Source organism: Pelophylax lessonae, assembly GCF_965119305.1.
Source record: "Pelophylax lessonae genome assembly, chromosome: 12".
Classification (NCBI taxonomy): domain Eukaryota; kingdom Metazoa; phylum Chordata; class Amphibia; order Anura; family Ranidae; genus Pelophylax; species Pelophylax lessonae.
In genome coordinates this window covers 112732208-112753307 of record NC_138779.1, presented here as the reverse complement: position 1 = coordinate 112753307, position 21100 = coordinate 112732208, and the positions used below count along the sequence as shown (strand labels likewise).

The 21100-nt window shown below is 44.4% G+C and overlaps 1 protein-coding gene across 1 annotated transcript in view; it reads right to left on the bottom strand.

Annotated features, from left to right (window-relative positions):
• Positions 1 to 6316: 6316 nt before the first annotated feature.
• The window catches only part of SPHK2 (sphingosine kinase 2), a 69409-nt gene continuing 54625 nt past the window's right edge, over positions 6317 to 21100 (bottom strand). Inside the window, exons 5-6 of the mRNA XM_082273076.1 lie at positions 15476 to 15591; positions 6317 to 7754 (exon numbers count right to left, since the gene is read on the bottom strand). Of these exons, the coding sequence (XP_082129202.1) occupies positions 6743 to 7754; positions 15476 to 15591 (1128 nt within the window). The 3' untranslated portion in view covers positions 6317 to 6742. The remainder of the gene's footprint in view (positions 7755 to 15475; positions 15592 to 21100) is intronic.

Below are 21100 nucleotides of genomic sequence, written 5' to 3'. Positions count from 1 at the left end.
CGAGTGCTGCCAGCATTGCTTCAGAGGTTGAGGGCGTTAAGCCTGTCAGTGCTCAGACCATACGCCACACACTGCATTGAATTGGTCTGCATAGCTGTATTCCCAGAAGGAAGCCTCTTCTAAAGATGATGCACAAGAAAGCCTGCAAACAGTTTGCTGATGACAAGCAGACTAAGGACATGGTTTACTGGAGCCATGGCCTGTGGTCTGATGAGACCAAGATAAACTTATTTGGTTTCCAATGGTGTCAAGCGTGTTGGCGGCAACCAGGTGAGGAGTACAAAGACGAGTGTGTCTTGCCTACAGACAAGCATGGTGGTGGGAGTGCCATAGTCTGGGAGTGCATGAGTGCTGCCAACACTGGGGAGCTACAGTTCATTGAGAGAACCATGAATGCCAACATGTACTGTGACATACGGAAGCAGAGCATGATCCCCTCCCTTCGGAGACTGGGCCACAGGGCAGTATTCAAACATGATAAAGACCCCAAACACACCTGCAAGACGACCACTGCCTTGCTAAAGAAGCTGAGAGTAAAGTTGATGGACTGGCCAAGCATGTCTCCAGACCTAAACCCTGTTGAGCATCTGTGGGGAATCCTCAAATGGAAGGTGGAGAAGCACAAGGTCTCTAACATCCACTAGCTCTGTGATGTCATAAAGGAGTGGAAGAGGACTCCAGTGGCAACCTGTGAGGCTCTGGTGAACTCCATGCCCAAGCAGGTAAAAGGCAGTGCTGGAAAATAAACAAAATATTGATACTTTGGTCCCAATTTACACATTTTCACTTAGGGGAGTACTCACTTGTTTCCAGCGGTTTAAACATTAATGGCTGTGTGTTGTGTTATTGTGAGGGGACAGCAAATTTACACGGTTATACAAGCTGTACACTTACTACTTTAAATTGTAGCAAAGTGTAATTTCTTCAGTGTTGTCACATGAAAAGATATATTTACAAAATGTGAGGGGTGTACGCACTTTTGTGAGATTGTGTGTGTGTGTGTGTGTGTTTGCTCAAAAAAATGGAACACTTTTTAATCAGAGTATAGCATCAAGTTAAACTCCTGGGATATTAATCTGGTCATTTAAGCAGCAGAGAGGGTTGTTAATCAGTTTCAGCTGCTTTGGGGGTAATGAAATTTACAGGTGCACTAGATGGGCAACAATGAGATGACCTCCAAAATAGGAATGACATTTTTTTTCCCCTACTTAACTTTTGTGACTATTTTTCACTACTTTTGTATTTGGCTAGGGTCAGTGTCACAACTTGTAGGGCCCGACGTCCTCTAGTGGGTCCTGTGTTCACTGCCTGGCACTGTGGAGCTTGGATTTGGCATTTGCCATTGAACACCAGAATTGGCAGGTCTGCCCCTGGTACCCTGTGCTTTTCACAGATGAGAGCAGGTTCACCCTGAGCACATGTAACAGACGTGAAAGGGTCTGGAGAAGATGTGGAGAACGTTATGCTGCCTGTAACATCATTCAGCATGACTGGTTTGGTGGGGGGTCATTGAAGGTCTGGGGAGGCATATCCATGGAGGGACACACAGACCTCTATAGACTAGACAATGACACAGACCTCTATAGACCTAAACCCTGAATGCCATTAGGTATCAGGATGAAATCCTTGTACCCATGGTCAGACCCTACACTGGTGCAGTGGGTCCTGGGGTCCTCCTGGTGCACAACAATGCCAGGCCTCATGTGGCAGGAGTATGCAGCCAGTTTCTGGAGAATGAAGGAATTGATACCATTGTAACCTGTCCTGTTAAACCACTGTATGGTCTTGGCCACCGTGCTGCAGCTTAGTTTCAGGGTCTTGGCATTCTTCTTATAGCCTAGGCCATCTTTATGTAAAGCAATAATTATTTTCAGATCCTCAGAGTTCTTTGCCATGAGGTGCCATATTGAGCTTCCAGTGACCAGTACGAGAGAGTGAGAGTGATAACACCAAATTTAACAACTGCTCCCCATTCACAACTGAGGTCTTGTAACACTGAGTCACATGACACCAGGGGAAGGAAAATGGAGACTGGGCCGCAGGGCAGTATTCCAACATGATAAGGACCCCAAACACACCTCCAAGACTACCACCCCTTGCTAAAGAAGCTGAGGGTAAAGATGGACTGGCCAAGCATGTTTCCAGACATAAACCCTATTGAGCATCTGTGGGGAATGCTCAAATGGAAGGCGGAGGAGCGCAAGGTCTCCAACATCCCCCAGCTCCGTGATGTCGTCATAGAGAAGTGGAAGAGGACTCCAGTGGCAACCTATGAAGCTCTAATGAACTCCATGCCCAAGAGGGTTAAGGCAGTGCTGTAAAATAAACAAAATATTGATACTTTGGGCTCAATTTGCACATTTTCACTAAGGGGTGTACTCACTTTTGTTGCCAGCGGTTTAGACATGAATGGCTGTGTGTGGAGTTATTTTGAGGGGACAGCAAATTTACACTGTTATACAAGCTGTACACGCATCACTCTACATTGTAGCAAGGTGTTATTTCTTCAGTGTTGGCATATGAAAAAGATAACATTTTTACAAAAATGTGAGGGGTGTACTCACTTGTGTGACATAGTGTGAGTGTGTCTGTGTGTGTGTGTGTGTGTGTATTTATATTGGAGGTGAGAGGAGGGGTAAAGGAGCTGCAAGAAGTGGAGAGGGCTAGATTGTTGCAGAAAGGAGGGAAAACTCACTGTACTAGAATCAATTCTTCCTGGAGTGATCACATTTTCTAGGCAAATTGCAAGCAAATAAAATGGTTTATGGAAGGAAAAAAGACTGAAATTAAGCAATAAATATACTTTATTTTTTGCGCTTTTACCTACAATGTTTTTTTATTTTTTAAATCGGTGACAAAGTCTCCTTATTCTGCTAAGAACTGAAATATGTAGCTGTAGTTAATTACAAAGAAGAAAAAAAAAAGGGAGGTATGCAGTGGCAAACTGAGCTTTCAACACTTCAGAATAATGCATTAAATAAAAGCCATCATTTCAATTGGTTGAAATGAGTTACTACACATCACTGTCCTCTCCTTGGTGTTTGAATAAACCAATAGAGTGCTTATAATATAGAGGAACCACAACTAGCTCATTCGTTGAGGAAACTGGACAAGCAACAAATCATGTTCAAGCCAGATAATTAGAAAGTTACAAATAAATATTATACATACATTCCCTTATTGCACACAGCGTGGTTTTTGTTTAAATTATTTCAAATAACGCCAATTGCTTTTTTTCCTAGATAGCGATACTGCTTGAACAAATTTTAACACCTGAACCGAGTTTTGCAACTTTGTTACGCGTTACCAAAACTGTACATATTGCAACTACTTTGAGTATCCAGGTGAACACTTGTTTTGTTTTCAGGACACATTGGGTTTTTATGATGCTTTTATTATGTTGTAAACCATATCGGATATCCCCTGATTTTTTTTTTTTTTTTTCATTAAAAAAAGGGGAAAAACTGGCCCAAAAATAGTAAAAATTTGTTTAATTCTTGCAAAATGTAGCTGTATATTTAATGCTGTTAACATGACCTGCCACCAAAGAACAAGCCAAAACAAATTCTCCTGCACCTGACCATTGCAGCAATATGTGTATGTTTTTTGTTTGTAGTCATAGTAAGGCCCAGGAATAATAGTGCAAATTTAGCTTTTTTTTAATCCTACCTAAAGCACACTGACACTGATATTAAAGTCAAAAAACACTTTCAAATCTGCCTAAAACACACTAACCCTGCCCTAAGTGCGTTATTAGCTATACAACACTTCATCCCTTGCCTCGGTGATTCACAACTCTTGTTTGAATCCCTTTTAGGTAAAATACATTAAATAACCAACAGGGTGTGTGAGATCTTCCTTTAGTGGTATTAAACCACTTTGAGCTGGGTGGGTTTTTGCCATAATGTGCAAGTATGCTGATGGCACACCTACCCTACAAGTATATCTTTCACCAGATCTGTGCAATACAGGCTGTCCCCCATCACCAATTAGCTACTTCTGGGTTTCCAAGCATCCTCTGTAGCCACTGGGTGCCCACTGACGTATCGAACGTCCCCAGCACTCGAGCCGAGAATGTACAGTGCAAGGTGCATGAACCGTATAGCAAACTAACAACATTTTTTTTTTTTTTGGGCAAAAGAGTTTGCATGTCTGTTCTGGGAAAAAGAACTACCATTAAACTTGACTTCATCCAAATGCCATTATTATTTAAAGTGGAAGTAAACTCTAGAGAAAACAAAATGGAGGAAGTATGAATGAGATGATCTTCTTTTAGCCGATAGGTTATGCAGCCTCCTTGCATCTAATCAAAACTTTATTAGTTACGAGTAGCCTGACCCTTTAAAAGTTGCATCTGGTGACAAACCATCAAGAAGTAATGTACAAGCAGTAAAAAAGGACACAGCAAGGAAAATTATATTATATTATATATATATATATATATATATATATATATATATATATATATAAAAAAAAAAAAAAAAAACAGTAAATCCTTTGTAAACCGCAGCATCAAAAAGGTGCATTTGTGCCAATCTGTTGCAGAGGAAACCATTCATAAAAAGAATTTGAGACATTCACAAGCCAGCCTATCAAACTGTACAGAAGGAGAGCATCACATTCACGGTTGTCAAATGGTTTCCAGGGAATGTAGAGGACAGTTGAATCCATAAATGGAAACACATACATCAAACATTGGCTTACTAGACTAAGGCATAGCAATTTGCAGGGTGGTCAAAGCAGAATAAGTAATGTTATATATTTCGAAAAAGGAATGTAAATTTCTGGTTTCAAAAACTGTATTTTTTTACAATGAAAGTTAAACAAGATAACCTGTATAGCAAGTATTTATTGCTAAGGAAAACTGAGCCATTTTCTTTGCTCACAACGCATTTGTTTAAAAGTGTTTTGCATGTCAAATGAAAAGCAGATTATTATAGAGTGTCTGCTTCTCAAAAACCCTCAATCATAAAATGAGAAACTCATTCCTGTACTGAGTCTTAGAAAATAACCTTGTATTCAGATATAAAAGTGATAGTAGAGCACCATTACAGCTGAACATCAGGTTAAGGTGAAATATGACATTAAACAGGCTTATTCATCAAGGCAAACAGAAATATTCACTAACCCACTGCAACCAATCAAAATGTATCGTTCACTAATCTAACTCCAGTAAAATGAAATGAGATTGGTTGCTGAGGGTCAGTGCATTCTGGACATCAGCACTTCCCTTTTTACTAGTCTGCATGTGTTAACCAGAATGGGGTCATGCATAAGAGGGAGTCTATATGTAAGCAGCCTCAAAACAATGGTCCAACCTTTCACAGTGGAAAACCTCTTCAAAAAAATATTTGCTATTTGCAGCATTACCCATCAATGTGGCAGAACAGATCCCAGGAGCTAGGAAGCCAACAAGAAAATCCTACTTGTGCCATATAACTTTGCCTGGCTTTTGTTGTCAACTTATGAAGGCCACACATAGGTCAAAATTCCAAACTAATTTTAATTTCAAAAATCTGAAATTGTGTGTTTTGTAATTCAATTGTTCCACCGTTGATTTCAAAATTCTACCAACCAAGGCTTCAATTTCACTTCATGTTGCGACAGAAAAAAAAAAAAAAATGTAGTGGCCCGGGAACCTTTTTTTTGCCAGGTCACAGGTCTGGCGCATTTATTTTTCGATTAGATTTCTCGCACAACTCTTGTCTTTGGTTAGAATCCGTTTTTCAAAAAATTTCCGATATGGCAAATCGTTCAAATTCAATGGTTACTGCGGCCCACTAATGGTGCAAAATTGGAACAAAAATTCTTAGTTACTATTTTCGAACGAACATTCTTGTACAGCCGGCCCAAAGTATGCCATCTTAAAACATGCCTGCTGATTCTAGGGCAGGGCCGATTGGCTTCCGTCTTTGACATTTGTGCAGCACTTCATATTTGCATTTTCTGTGGCTACATGTGCACAATAAGCAGCACTTCATTATGTTTTATGCACATGGTTGTACATTGTGCAGAGCCTGAATACTCATATTCCCAGCATCAGCTGCCACCATGTACAACTGCCCATTAAGATTTGAAGATTAAAGGAGGTGGCCGTATCACACTATCTGCATTTGAAGAAAATATCAGTGCGCATACTAGTACTTTACATAACCACCGGCAAATGACCGTATACAGCCACTTCCTCTAACGCATCACAATAGGCTCCTGTATGTGACAGCAGTGGTCCCCAGGAACGTCAGTACACCGCCTCTGTGCACTGTTCAGCCCAATGTATGAGGCCTTTATTACATTTAGCAGCCTCAAATGTAAATTAAATATTCTTCGCTTGGGACCTGAAGATGCCTTACACTTCATCTTACGACAATTATAATCTTTCACAAATGATTTCTGCCTTATAAATAATTATTAGTATTCAGGAAGCACATTAAAAGTGTAAACCGTAAGAAAACTAGAATACCATTTTTAGCAAGCATTTCTAATTTAAGTGCATTATCAGTAAAACTTGCCTAACATTTTCTTTGCATATTTACATTATCAATTACACCAACTCACACATCCAGACCATGCTCCCATTGGTGACTAGCACCTGAAAAATATAGGAGGCACGTGCCAAAAATTAAATTAATTTTCAGAATTTCTAACTCTTCTAGCAATCATTTGTATTATAGATCTACTAAAAAATGTAGCTGAACAGGAGGGACTGTTGCATTGCACAAAACCATTAGGATAAAAGCAAGGCCTAGAAAGAGGTCATACGGACTCTACCAGAGCCAGTGATAAGGTTTCCAAGTCCTCTGTGTACTTGAACCTGAATTGCGCCATATTCTACCCGCTCCCCATCCACAGTAAGGATTCCCTTTTTCGTGAGAGGCTCTAAGCGGAATGCTCGAACGGGAACATGCACAACGTATGGACATTCCATCCCAACATGTGTCCCTTTTTCCATGGCCAAAAAGAGTCGAACAAGGGCTGTCCGAGAGATTCCAGCCTTTACAAAGAATAGGTGAATGAGTCCATCATCAAAGTAGGAAAATGGTGCTGTGAATAAGTCAGCCCCAAGGTGAGTCTGATAGATACCCAGCACTAGAACAAAGTCTCCTTCCATAGTAACCCAGGATTTGGGTAAAGGTTGCTCCAGAGGAGGTAGAAGATCATCCTTGGGTCCATTTACCTGGTGGTACATGGGGAACTCCACATCATTTGGCAGAACATGATCATGCTTAGACAGGTCATCAGGCACTGAATCAAACGTGAACTGGGAGGTGTGCAATGCTGTTGGAGAGCCCGGAGAAGGTGAAGTCTCAAAGCTTGGTAGCTCATTGGGGTCAAGTGCAGCAGGGCTTCTCTCATACATAATATTGCGCTCCTCACAGAGACCCATATCAGAAATAGTACGGTGCAGCTGGGAACGCTGTATTGGAGCAAGGCTTCCATTGGGAGATAGGGTGATACTCCTGCAAATGGGACGGTGAGCATCCAATACAGGCAGATAAGAAAGGCGACCTCTGTAGGTACGCAGGGAAGCAACTCTTACCATGGTCCCAACAGTGAAACGTGCAGAGCCCATATGTCTGTACTTTTCACTTTCTATGTCCACATCAGAGATGAAGCCCCAAGCCACACTCAGAAAGGAAAAACAGCGAGTACCAGAGCAGGTTGTGACTGACACGAGGTCCATAGGCATAACAGTACCACGGCACAGCAGCAAGATACAGTTAAGTAGCAGCTCTGACCCCATTGCCTGCTCAAACCTAAAAGAAGATGAAAAAAGAAATCATGTTAAGCTAAAAAGATCTTCAGCTAGAAAAAAAACATTTCATAATAATGCTTGGAACATTAAGAATTTTGCAATTCCAGTACCAAAACCACAACATTAAAGCAAACCTATACCTGCGCAGAGATGCTTGAATTAACCATGAACCATAAAGATGAAAATTATGCAATGGTACCCACAATTCTGAGAACCCATAGCTGCGGGGTCAAGCAAAAACATGTTGTGGGAGGTGTGATCTGCAGGATGCAACTTCCTAGATTTACATAGTTGGCACTGAAGACATACTTGAATGCACCCAACAACGCAATGTGCCTTTCAATGAATTGGTGCCCTGCACTGTGTTGTGGGATGAGCAGGATAAGTCAAAGCATCCAGTATTCATCTAGAAGATTCTTTCTAGTACTTCTCTGAAGTGACATGGCAATTTATAGGTTTTTTAAATTTGTGTTTGCTGAAAGTCCTACAGTGAAGAACATTTCAGTTGCAAACAAAGTTGACCTGCAGTCTAAGCCCATCAAGACTGCACATATGCGTTTATTAGACCACAGGATTCTATTGTCACCTTTAATAGACAAGTTACTACAAAAAGGTAGCTGTCCCTACACACAGGTCTGGGCTGCAAAAACAAACCCATGTACAGAAGTACTAAAGAAAAAATATGGATACAAGCCAGAACCCCAAGTAAAGCTACAAATAAACAACATTTAAAGTTTTTGCTTTATTAGCCAAATTTTCTCAGTAGTTATTAGTGTAAGCGTTAATGGATGGCCTCTTGTGTATGGCAAGAAGTTACAGTAATTAAAAGCACGCACATGGCTTTCTATTTTCAATGGAATAATGCAAAATAAAATATTCTATCTGCATATCTATATGCCTTAACCCTATAACTAGTTTGTCTTTTTGGAGGTGTTTGATACGCCAAAGAGTGTACAAGTGAAAACAAGCTCAAAAGCCTTAAAGTGATGGTAATTTTTTTTTTATTAACAAACATGGTATACTTACCTGCTCTGTGCAATGGTCCCAGATTCTCCTCTTCTCTGGTTACCTGCTGGCACTCCTGGCTCCTCCTCTTCTTGGTGTGCCGCCATAGGAAGCCACTTCCTATGGTGGCACACCTGTGGGCTCAGGCCCGAGCCACACTGTGTGCATTCATAGACACAAACAAGGCGGCTCAGCCCCACCCTCCCATCACAGGATTTGACTGAGCAGCGGGTGCCAATGGCTTCCACTGCCTCAGCAAAGTCAGAGTGGGGAGAGGCGCTAAAGATGGGCACAGCGCTGGATCGAGTGAGGGCTTTGGTAAGTATTAGGGGGAGTGAGGGGGCTATGCTGTTAACTAAACATTTTTCTACCTTAATTCAGGGATTGTTTTAAGGTAAAAATGTTTAGGCTTTAGAACCACTTTAATGTAAAAATTACATGGGCAGCTGTAGAGCCGCTCAAGCACTTTTACATGACTTGAGCTGACCATTCCCTCTTCCCGACAGAAGCCTAGGACCAAAACTAACTACTATCAGGATGGAAACCAGGAGGATATATTTACCAAACTCCTTTGCAGCAGTTTAAACTGAAAGTGCTCAGCTCTCTGAGCACTTCAGGTTGAGAGCTGTTAAAATCCCAGCTAGAAAGCTGGGTATTTCCTTGCTCAATAAAGACTATAAAATTCTTGCTAAAATATTGGTGAACTGCCTCAACTCTGTAATACTTAGTATTATACACCCAGATCAAACCAGCTTTATGCTTGGAAAGTCTATGTCTATTATTATTCAAAGGACGCAGCTTATTGGACAGCTAAGAGAATATTTACATGAAACTAGTATGCTGGAGTCATTAGATATGGCCAAAGCATTTGATCAAATAGAGGTGGGCACAACTCCAGACAGCAGCTCCTCGCCATCGATAGGCTGTTGGCCAGGAGGAATGCCGAGACTCAGGCCGAGAGCCCGTTGTATGCGACCTCGTAAGGCCTTTAACTCGCAGGCCAGCCCCCATCTACTGGGGCTATGTCTTCTGCGCGTGCTCACTGGCCAGACCGGGAAAACCACTGGATCTAGCATATCCAGCCCGTCACCCACTCTGGCAGTTGATTGTAGATCTCGCAGAAATAAAAAAAAAAAAAAAAAACACAGGAGAAAAAAAGCAGTTTAAAAAAAAGGAAAAAATTGCCAGGACCATAGATCCCAGCAGGGAACTAGGTTCTTACTCCTGACTAGGCAGGGGGAAAAAAAAAAAAAACTGAAGGCCTATAGCAGAGCGGGGGATGTATACCACCTAGGACTGCCCATAGACGTAGTCAAGCCTTTTTTTCTGCCTAGTATCCTACTCCTGTAGGGGGCAATATAACCCTGTGGTTCTGAATAATGGAGAGCTGTGTGTCAATGCACGAAAAAGAAAGATGGCTGTCCAAACTGATATATAAACCCCAAAATTGGTCAGACATTAAATGTAGACATACTTTCAATTTTTGAATGTACTGTAATACAAAGTATTGTAAGTATGAATAGCCATGCAGGGAGAGCGTGTCAGGACAAGCCTGATCACTGAAAGAGCATAGCTAGAGAACTGACCGCATTGTGCTCTCCTGCTTAGTGTAGTCAGTTTTTTAATAGAAAAGCAGAGGGACTGGCAGGAACACCAGGGATTTCACATAAAAGGAAATAATACAAAGAACTGGTATGAAGTACATGGTACAGCAGGCACATATCAGGAATATGAAGTGTTGGGGTAACAAACACCTTAAGTCTTGTGATATGTGAAGGCTGTGTTTTAAAGTGACATTTAGCAAATTTGTCAAGTGGCTGTCTATTTCTGTAGTACACCTTTAGCTTAAAGCGGAGTTCCGGGCACAGAAGTCATTTTTTAATAAACATACCCCCGGGACAGTCAGGGCTAGCACATTTCACAATGGCTAGCCTCTGATCTGTCCCGGTTCGCACTTACCCTTTAGAAGAAATACTTACTTATAAAATTTCTTCCACAGCGTTTCCATCTCTCTTGTGGGCAGCTGAAGCCGGCGCGGTCCTCTTCTGTGTCTTCTTCCGCGTCTTCTTGTCCCAGAATGCGCCTGCACCGGCCCCTCTCGTCACTTCCGGTGCGGCGCCGCGTTCCTCCACAGCTTCTGGGCATGCCCAGAAGCTGTTTAGCAGGGGAATGCGGCGTTGCCCGGAAGTGACGAGCGGGGCCGGTGCCGTCGCATTGATTCCTGGGAGCGATGACGTTCAGCTCCCAGGAATCATAGCGAGACAGGAAGTGACGGGGTGAGCCGCGGCGCCGAGGGAGGAAGTACTCTGAGGTGAGTATTTACGATCTTCAATTAAAAGGTGAGTAAACAAAAAAAAAAAAAAAAATAACTATCCAATTCCTTTTCAGGTAATGTCGAACTAGCGGAGGGGCACAAAAAAAAAAAAAAAATATAGTTTCAGTGCCCGGAACTCCGCTTTAAGTCCACTGTATCTTTTTCTGCTCCTGCAGTTTATCCATTTTTGTCATAGGCTGCTATGAGCCCAGTCTTTGGGGCAAGTACATCTGTAATTCAGACAGGCCACTAGGTTGCAGATGAACTGATAGCTGACTTATGTTGCTTTAAAAACTGACATGTCAATGTGCTAATTGACATCTCGTTTACAGACATAACATGCTGCTAATTGGCAACCAAACCCTTATGACTCCCCATTGCCTCTTTTTCGCAATTGTGATCTAGTTACTTCAAAGTTAAAGATTAAGTAACTGTACATTAAAAATAAAGGCACTACACTATATTTTATTGAGTTTATAACATGTCACAAGAATGTAACACATTACATTGTAAGGTATCAGATAGGTACACAATTGTGGTAATTGAGGTACATTTAAAAGGAAACCAGTTAGGAAGTATCAGAGACCACTGTATTAAAGAGAGAACAGCATGCGCTTGGTTTCAGATCAGTAGGATTATATGCATATCGTCTGAAACAAACTATGCAGGAGTGTCACAATTTGGAAGTCAGGTGCTGTGGAAGTTACAGAAGGGGCGTTTGGTGCCTTTATTACCCATATGTAGAAAAGAATAACGGAAGAGAGGTTGATGATGGGTAGTTTAGGTGAAGGTAGAAAAAAAAAAAAAAAAAAACGGGGTAAGAGGAGTAAGAAGGAAGGCATATAAAAAAGGAAAAAAAAGAAGGAGACAAGGGGAGCGGAAGGGGAAATGTAAACAATTGGTGTTCAGAATAGGAAAACATTGGGGTACGGAGTTATAGGGCATGAGAGGGGGGAAGAGGGGGGAGAAAAGAATATGTGGGGTATGGCCAGGGAAGCCCATGGCTTAGATGGTTTACAGCAAAAGTAGGGAACAGCCTAGGTTCAAATGGCAGTTACATTCTAGGCACGAACACAATAATTTGAGAAAGGTTATCATTAAGAATCGCAGTTTTTTGTGTATCCATAGTGCCTCCATAAAATTCAGAGCGGATTCCTTTCAAGTTTTAGCTAATTTCTGCCAAGTGGCTAAGAAGAGCAAAAAACTGAACTTCAATGTTTAGCGAGATTAGAGAATCTTCACAAAATACAGATCGAATTGGATGAGTTTTTGTGCCTTGGGGCACTGCTACCATGTGGGAAAAGAGCTGCATTCCTTGCATACCCAAAATCCTAACTGTGAAACGCAAAGGGGTCAGAGGTAATGTACCAAGGTAAGGCATCCTATTATATGGTGAGAGTTCAGAGTGTGTAACCTACTCAGTGTGCAGAGGGGAAGCCATTTGTGCAAAACCCCAGTAGGACCTGAAGGATTGTGGCTAACACTGTAGTAGCACCGAATTCTAAAGTGATTTTCAGCTTCTCCAGTGGCCCATCGGGTATGAGATATGCTTACTTGCACTGTGCCAAGCTGGACCAATGTAAGCATTACAAAAAATCATTCTATTCGATCATGTAGATAAAAGAGAAAGGTGATGAATAATGATAAAAGTAGAAATCCCTTTAGGTAGTCTAAGCGGTGTCCACCAAGGTCAGCCATATAATGTCTGGTGGTGATGGCATATGGCAAAAGGCTGGCTGGAACGCACGCTAGTGACAGCAGGACTTCATTACTGTGATGAGACAGCCCAGAAGCTGCAACAATATTGTTGGTATGCATTTTTGTTATCTTCATTTGGGAGTATACATCTTAACTCCTGTCTTTTCTGGTTTCCAATAATGGCAGCAAGACTGTCATTAAAAATGAAGCACCCCCACAGCGCCACCCGGTGCAAGGGAGGTGCCAAGCTGACCATATGGCCCAGCAGACCACAAGCCGCAGCCTGAATTTGTGTGGGGGCCCAGCCACAATTGCACGGATCCTCAGCCCGGCAGATACCCAAAGGAAGAGTGGGGGCTTCAGCTACACGCACTGGGGTCACCCTGTAATGGCAGTGCCCGACTCGGCCACATTGGCCTAGTAGGCCGCAGCCTAAATTTTTGAGGGCGCCCAACTGCCAGGACGCGAGCCCCAGCAGAGCCAACCACCCAGGGGCAAGGGAGGGGATGGCTGATGCCCAAACCGGAGGCAGAGGCTTCAGCCAGCCTCCCAGGGGCCGCCTCACATAGGTTCCGATGAGTAGACCGCAAAGCCACAGCCTAAATTTTTGGCCGGATCCGGCCGCGTCAGGCGTGTACCCCCAGATGGTAAAAACATCAGCTCCCCCAGTCCAACAACCACTGCAGGGAGCCCAGAGGACATCCATGCCCAAATCACCAACCCCCGGGATGGCAGGGAACCCTGCTCAACCCCCCGTTGCTCAACAGGAAAACCCGGACAGCAGCAACTCCAACCAGCCCCCCTTAAGAAGAGCATGTGGAAAAACCAGCTCATCACCTCACCCTAGCGCGGAGCTGCGGTCTGCACGCGCTTGATGGCACTTAATTGTAGTTCTCACAGGAACAAAATAATAAGGAGGAAAAAAATTCCATTTAAAGTAAAAAATTGCCAGGACCAGATATCCCAGCAAGGAACTAGGTCCTTACTCCTGACTAGGCAGAAAAAAAAACTGAGTGCCTATAGCCGAGAGTGGGTGTATACCCCTTGGGACTGCCCATAGGCGTAGTCAAACTTTTTCCTGCCTAGTGTCCTACTCCTGTAGGGGGCAGTATAACCCAATGGTTAAGAAGAATCAGGAGCTATGTCCGTCAATGAATGAAAGAGAAATATCTTTAATGAAAATTGCAGCTTCTGGCGTAATGATGTTAAGCATTCTTGAGGCGATTCAAGTGTCTGTGTTTGTCGTAATAAAGCAGGGATGTGCATCCCCAAGGTTAAGGTGCAAGTAAGGGTGTGGCTTTGTGTGCACATTCAAGCTAACTGTTCTTTAAGGTTGGTAGACACTGGCCAAAAATGAGCAGATTCAACAGAAACCGGTGGACATTCGGCCAGTGTATAAAGCAGCCTGTGGCTTTTGTCGAACAGGCCTTCTGGAAAATCAGCAACTGATTGGCATCTGATCAGTGCTCGCAGCCAAACAGCTCAAGTACCACACCTTGTAAGAATACTTGTGATGTACCCACATGTGGAGTAAACTGCATTACAATCTCAATTTTTGTGCAAAGAATCCTTCATGTTACCCATAGTCTTCTGGACCAGGTGTGGTGGACACTTCTCTGCAATGGCTGACACTGGGGAGAAGGCAAACCTCACTAGACTGGAGTGGCTTTTCTTGGAGGTAGCTGCTCTTATACAGAATAGTTAGCATGGGTGTTAAAGGAGGTTTTAGGTGTTTTCAGTTTGATGGTTATTGTGACAGACACCAGAATTTACATTTACCTTAAGACTACAACAACCAAAATATTTTCTATGTTGATAGTGAGAATATTGCAATCAGATATATCCAAGATGAAGTGAATCAAAAACATCTCATCATTAAGATGTTTAGGGGTGTGTGTCAAACTGTGACGGGACACCCAAGTTCCTTTTGGATATGCCTCAAGACCCGTATTTACAGTTGCTCTGCACATTTCAGGTCTAACAATGCTTGGCCTACTAATATAGCTGGAGGACAATCCAGACCTACTAATATGGCTTGAAAACACTGGTGTTTTCTGGTGTCTTTTTTAATTGAGGGTTGTAATATATGTAATAATGCATCTGTCTTATGAACATTTTTGCCAAAGATATGTGTAAAAAAGTAAAGTGTTCCCGCTACATTTGACATACATATGTTCTAACAAGGGACCAGACCATTGTGCCTGTACATTGCATTTTGTTTGGAGTGATTGGGAGCTTTGTGCAGCAAATTCATTCTCTGCTTCTATACAGTATACACCCAAAAAAAAAAAAAGGTCAGAAAATCTGGAGAACTGATCCAAAAAAGATAGAGACTACTCATACATTTCTCCAGTTTCACATACCTGGACAACTACTTAATTACTGCATGTGACATTTGGGAAAAATGGGTCTGGTGACGGAATACCGAATGCAATATGCTTTAATGAGTATATATATATATATATATATATCTCTATATATCTCTCACACACATATACATACTCTTTTTTTCCCCCCCAAAAAAAAAAAAAAGACAAAAAAAGGTCACACTCTTTGTAAAAGGTGTCTTTATACAGAGCGTATGCTCTGCAACACAACCCCTAATTTACATTACTTCTTAGTGCCTATTCTATTACTCAGCTTAGAAATGTGACTCCTGTGTGAACCAGCTCAATATCCATCTCTGCTGCAAGTGGTTTTCTTACCCTGCATTGTAGTTAATAGCTCCAGCCAAGGCATTTCCTGAGCCACAAGGCAGAATCCCAATAGGCATCTTTATTGCATCTTCCCAATCAGGGCGTTCCATCAGACCATTAATAACCTGAGTAGAATATACAATGACATTAGTGAGGAAATCAGAACAGCTCCAGCACACTTGCTTGGAATCTATTTAGTATGCTGTATTAGGAGTTCCTTAATCCTGCAAACCTATTTCAAACACTATAAAATCAAAAACTGAACTAGGCAATGAAAAAAAAAAAAAAAAAAAAAAAAAAAAAGCTTGAGTGCATTAATCCATAGCAGAAAAACAAAGCTCAACTTCGCCATATAACTTTATAAATGGTAAATTCGGATTGGTTGTTATGGGTTACAACACATTATTGGTCTTAGTACTCTTAAAAATAAATTAACCAGACTAAATCTACCATGTCTATACAGGAGGGAGAAAATTTATTTATACAGTATAATATATAAAATTGGATATTTGTAAGAACTTACTTTAAAATCCTTTTCTCTGAGTCCTCTGACAGACGGAGCTCTCAATGCTTCTTCACTATTGGGTTATGCGCAATCTACAGAAGTAGACTAGGCAGTGAAAAGTTTTCACTCACGCCTATAGGGGCTGTCTCTTACAACCTAACCCCAGACAAACTGTGCTCTCAAATCAGTTTCGTAGCAAGCATTAAAAGACACAACCAACCCCATATAGAGGGTTGGGAGCTGTGTCTGTCAGAGGACTTTGAGAAAAGGATTTTACGGTAAGCTCTAAAAAAAATCCAATTATTTCTATCGTCCTCTGACTATGGGACATCCCAAAGCAGTGTAGGTATGAGGGGTGGGTAGAACGCAACCAACTGTCAACGTACATCCAAGGCTAAAAACGTAGTCAACTGGGTGAGACAAAAAAAAAACAAAGCAAAGGAGCTTACCCCAAAACAAAAATTCACCCCCACAAAGAGAAAACCAAGTCTCTTTGTCAAACAGCAGCCTGCAAAACCTTGCAGGCAAAGGCAGCATCCGAGGATGCCAACAAATCCACTTTGTAGAATTTGGTAAAAAGTGTGAACAGATGACCAGGTCGCCGTTTTATTTTACACATCTGAGCAACTGAAGCCTGATGGCGAAAAGCCCAAGAGACACTCAGTGCTCTCGTAGAATGTGCCCTCACAGGGAACGGAGGAACCTGACCCTTCAATGAATAGGCTTGAACAATGGTCTGCCTGATCCATTTTGATATGGTCGCAGCAGACGCAGCCAAACCCTTCCGAGAGAGATTCATTAGGAAGGATAAACAAAGAATCAGATGTCCGAAAAGACTGTTGCTGACAGGTAAACCCTGATCGCCCGAACCACATCCAGTGAATACAAGGCAAATTCCTTGGGATGCTTGGGCTTAGCACAGAGCGAAGGCAAAACAATATCTTTGTTGAGGTGGAAGGCAGACACCACCTTAGGGAGAAAGGAATGGTTTGTCGTAGAACAACCTTATCCCTATAAACGACCAAATACGACGAACGGCAGGATAGAGCCACCAACTCCGGCACTCTGTGATAGCCACCAAAAAGGCAACCTTCGGACAACAAAGGCAGAGAAATTTCCCTAATGTTTTCAAGGGGAGGCCGTTGAAGAACAGACAGAACCAAGTTCAGATCCCAGGGAGGCAAAGGGGATCTTCTTGGGGGAGTAAGATGACGAACCCCTTGAATAAAGGTATGGATCAAAGAATTAGTCGCAAAGGGGAATTGAAAGTAAATGGTTAAGGCCGACACCTGACCCTTAATCGTGCCTAAAGCCAAGCGTTGCTCACTCCCTTCTGTAAGAAGGCGAAGACCCTCGCCACCGAAAAAGAGCAAGGATGCAACTTCTGCGATTCACACCAGGCAATATACATCTTCCAAGTGCGATGATAAAATCTTCCTGGAAGTCGCCTTCCTAGCTCTCAAGGTAGGAATCACAGAATAAGAGCGAGACCCCAGTCCCTCAACACCCAGCCTTCAAACAGCCATGCCATTAAAGCCAGCGACCGTAAAGCAGGATGGAAGATCAGCCCTTGAGACAGCCGCCAAGGAAGCTCGACGACCATCTTTACTAGTTCTGCGTACCAAGATCGGCGAGGCCAGTCTGGGGCCACCAGAATCACCGTCACCTTTTCCACCACCAGCCTGTGGAGGAACCGTGACAAGAGCTGAATCAGAGGAAAGGCATAAAATTAGCCAATAGTGGCTCCAAGACACCACCATGGCATCTGTGGTGTCGGCCAGAGGGTCTCGAGCCCTGGCCACAAACCACCCTACCTTTTTGTTCAGACGAGACGCGAACAGATCCTGATCCCCATCGGGCACACAGGAGTGTGAACAGCGGAGAGCGCCGGAACATGATCCTCAGCCCAAGTCAGGATCTCGGCCACTTTCCTGGCAGCCCGGGCACTCTTGGTACCCTCCTGATGATTGATGCAAGCCACAGCCGTGGCATTGTCGGATTGTACCCAAACCGGAGAGACGAGTAGCCAAGGCGTCCAATGGAGCAGGCAGAGCTTGATCGCCCTGAGCTCCAGGACATTTATTGGTAAGGATGTTTCTCTGTCGACCAAATACCCTGGACACAAAGATTGTCCAGCACTCCACCCCAACCCAACAGGCTGGCATCGGTGGTGACCACTGTCCACAACAGCGGCAGAAAGGACCTGCCCTGGCTCAGAGCGGGCGACAGAAGCCACCACGAGAGCTCTGACCTCATGAGATGGCTTAAACAGGTCATTCTGTCCAAGGACTGCGGGTCCTTGTTCCACTTGACAAGAATCTGTTTGTAGAGGCCTTGTGTGAAACTGAGCAAAAGGGATCGCCTCGAAGGTCGACACCATCAGCCCCAGGGACCTCATACACGTCCGCAGGGATGAGAGATCGTTGTCCATCAGCAACCTTATCTCGCCCTGCAATGTCTGGAGTTTTTCCTCGGGAAGAAAGACCCTCGCCTGAGGAGGAGTCCAAGATCATTCCCAAGTAGTTCAGACGCACTGACGGGGTCAGCGCAGACTTCTGGAAGTTGATGGTCCACCGAACTGCTGAAGTGTCTGGACCGTGAATGCCAGGTCGTCTGAAGGTTGGCCGGAGAGCTCTCTCTCTCTCTCTCTCTCTCAACAGAAGATCGTCCAGATACCCCAGGATTGCAATCCCCTTTTTGCGCAACAAAGCCAGCTCCGGAGCCAAAACCTTGGTGAAGACACTGGGAGCGGAAGCTAGACCAAAACGGTAATGCCACAAATTTAAAGTACTCCTCCGCCACTGCGAAACAGATACCGCTGATGACCCTCGAAGATAGGAATGTGCAAATATGCGTCCTTTAAAATCGATGGAGGCCAAACAATCCCCCTGATTTAGAGATGCCACCACCGACCAACCGGATTCCATCCGGAACTTCTGTACCCGCAGAAAGCGGTTCAGCGATTTGAGGTCCAGAATCAGAAGCCCTCCTTTCTGGGCACCGTGAACAGGTTCGAGTAAAAACCCTGAAACCTGTCCCTTGGTGAACTGGGACGATTACACACTGCCCCCCTGAGATCCCTCAGTCGATGGGCGAGAACCGAAATTCGATCTTGTACCCTGAACGAATCAGTTTGTAAACCCACTTGTCTTGAGTCATAGGCGTCCAGTGTTCCCGAAAGTAACGCAGACGTCCCCCCACACCTGAAACGGGTGAGGACGTCCCTTCATGCAGAGGACTTGGTTGCCGAAGCGGACTGGCTGGCTTTGGGCTTACCCCACCAAGCCTGGTTCCCACCAGAGGCTCTGAAAGGTTTGCCTTTTTCTTGCGCCCCTGAGGCACAAAAAAGCCCCCTGTGAGCTTTGAAGGAAGGCCCCCCGCTTACCCCGAGGCACCCTACCTTGGGAGGATTGGGGGAGAAGAGTACTTTCCCCCCATTAGGTCCTTGATTAACTCATCCAAAGAGTCACCAAACAGGCGTTCACCCAAAAAGGGGAGACCTGTTAAGGTCTTCTTAGAAGCCTGGTCCGCCGACCAGCTCTTCAGCCATACCATGCGGCGTATGGCCATCCCCACCGCAGACACTCTGGCAACCAGAGGAGCCATGTCCAGGGCTGCATCACACAGGTACACGAAGGCCTGTGCCACCTGATCCGTAAGCTAAATCAGAGTCGGGGAACCGACTCAGCATTCAAGTTACCCCCGAAGTACCTTGACCCATTCCATAACCGTCTGGAAAACCAGGACAGACACGAATACAGGTTTGAGAATCGATCCTACCAACAAGTGCAGGTTGCGGAAAATGATTCCAACCATCTGTCCATCAGGTCCTTAAACACTGGGGAGTCTTCTACCGGGACCACAGTAGATTTGTTCAACAGTGTAATCCACCTTAGGTGACACCGTCAACAAAGGGGTAATGTCGCTGAAAACGCTTAGGCACCACTAGCATGTGCTTAACGCGCCGCCATTGCTCATTCACAATATCGTGAAAATCCTCAGGACAAGGAAACGTCTGACCCGACTTCTAGGCTTCTAGTCAAAAACTACCCGCTTTCCTGACTGTGTGGGCTCATCATCCAGTTGCAACGTTTCCCTGACTGAACGTTCCCGCCCCGCAGACACATCCTCCTCACCATCAGACTGCGAGGACAGAGATCCCTCAGGAATGGGGGTGTCCGGGGCGACCATATCAGGCTCTGAATCAGAAGACTGAGAAGGCATCGGCCATTTCTGGGTAGTGACTTGTTTCATCATAAGGTCCACCTTTGACGCCAGAGTTTCTAATGCTGCAGATAGAGACACCAGAGATGGCGATCCGGAAGGTCCAGACGCACAAATAAAATCAGAGGGGAAATTTTCGTCTTGGGACTCCATTTTGCAGTAAAAGAAAAAAACGAGTGCACTGCCCCGTTAAATCGCGATCGCGGTCCGCACCGCTATACCACGCTATATCTGGAGCCCCCCTTTAAAAGGTTGGCAAGAGCAAAGTGTGCCAGAGAAAAGCCCAAAATGACCAACACCCCTTACTTACCCACCGCGGATTGTCCAGGAAGCAGCCACTCTGCAGTCTGTCCTTCAGCAAGAGAAACGTCTGACAGGAAGTGTAGCCTCAGGCCACAAAAAAATGGTGCCAATAGAAAGGGTATAGGAAGCCAAGGGAAAACGGCTGCTGCCCTTACACACAAAGGACTATGCCCACACCTAAGATGGCGGCCGAAAACAGCGCTAATCGCTCACGAAACCCAGGCATGAGGCCACCGTGGGAAGCCACCTAGAGGGACTCCCCAGGACAAGGTAACATCCCCAACACCCCCCCCCCAGGCATCGGCTATAGCGCCCCAGGGAGGGAAGGGCCTGTCCTGATAAAACACAGCCCGGTTATCCCCAGGCGTGGGCCCACAGCTCCCCCTCAAAGGTCTGCTACAGGGACACGGGGGGCATTGCATCACTCACCATACCATGGACCGGGTGGGCTCCGCTCCGAAACAGCTCGTCTCCCACCCTGAGTGGGGGTGCTGTCAGCCAAGAGGGGTACGCTGCGACTCAGGGCGTTCCAGGTCGATGCATCCTGGCGAGACATCCGCTCGCAGGCTCGTTCCCATCCACTGGGGCTCCGTCGTTGCGAG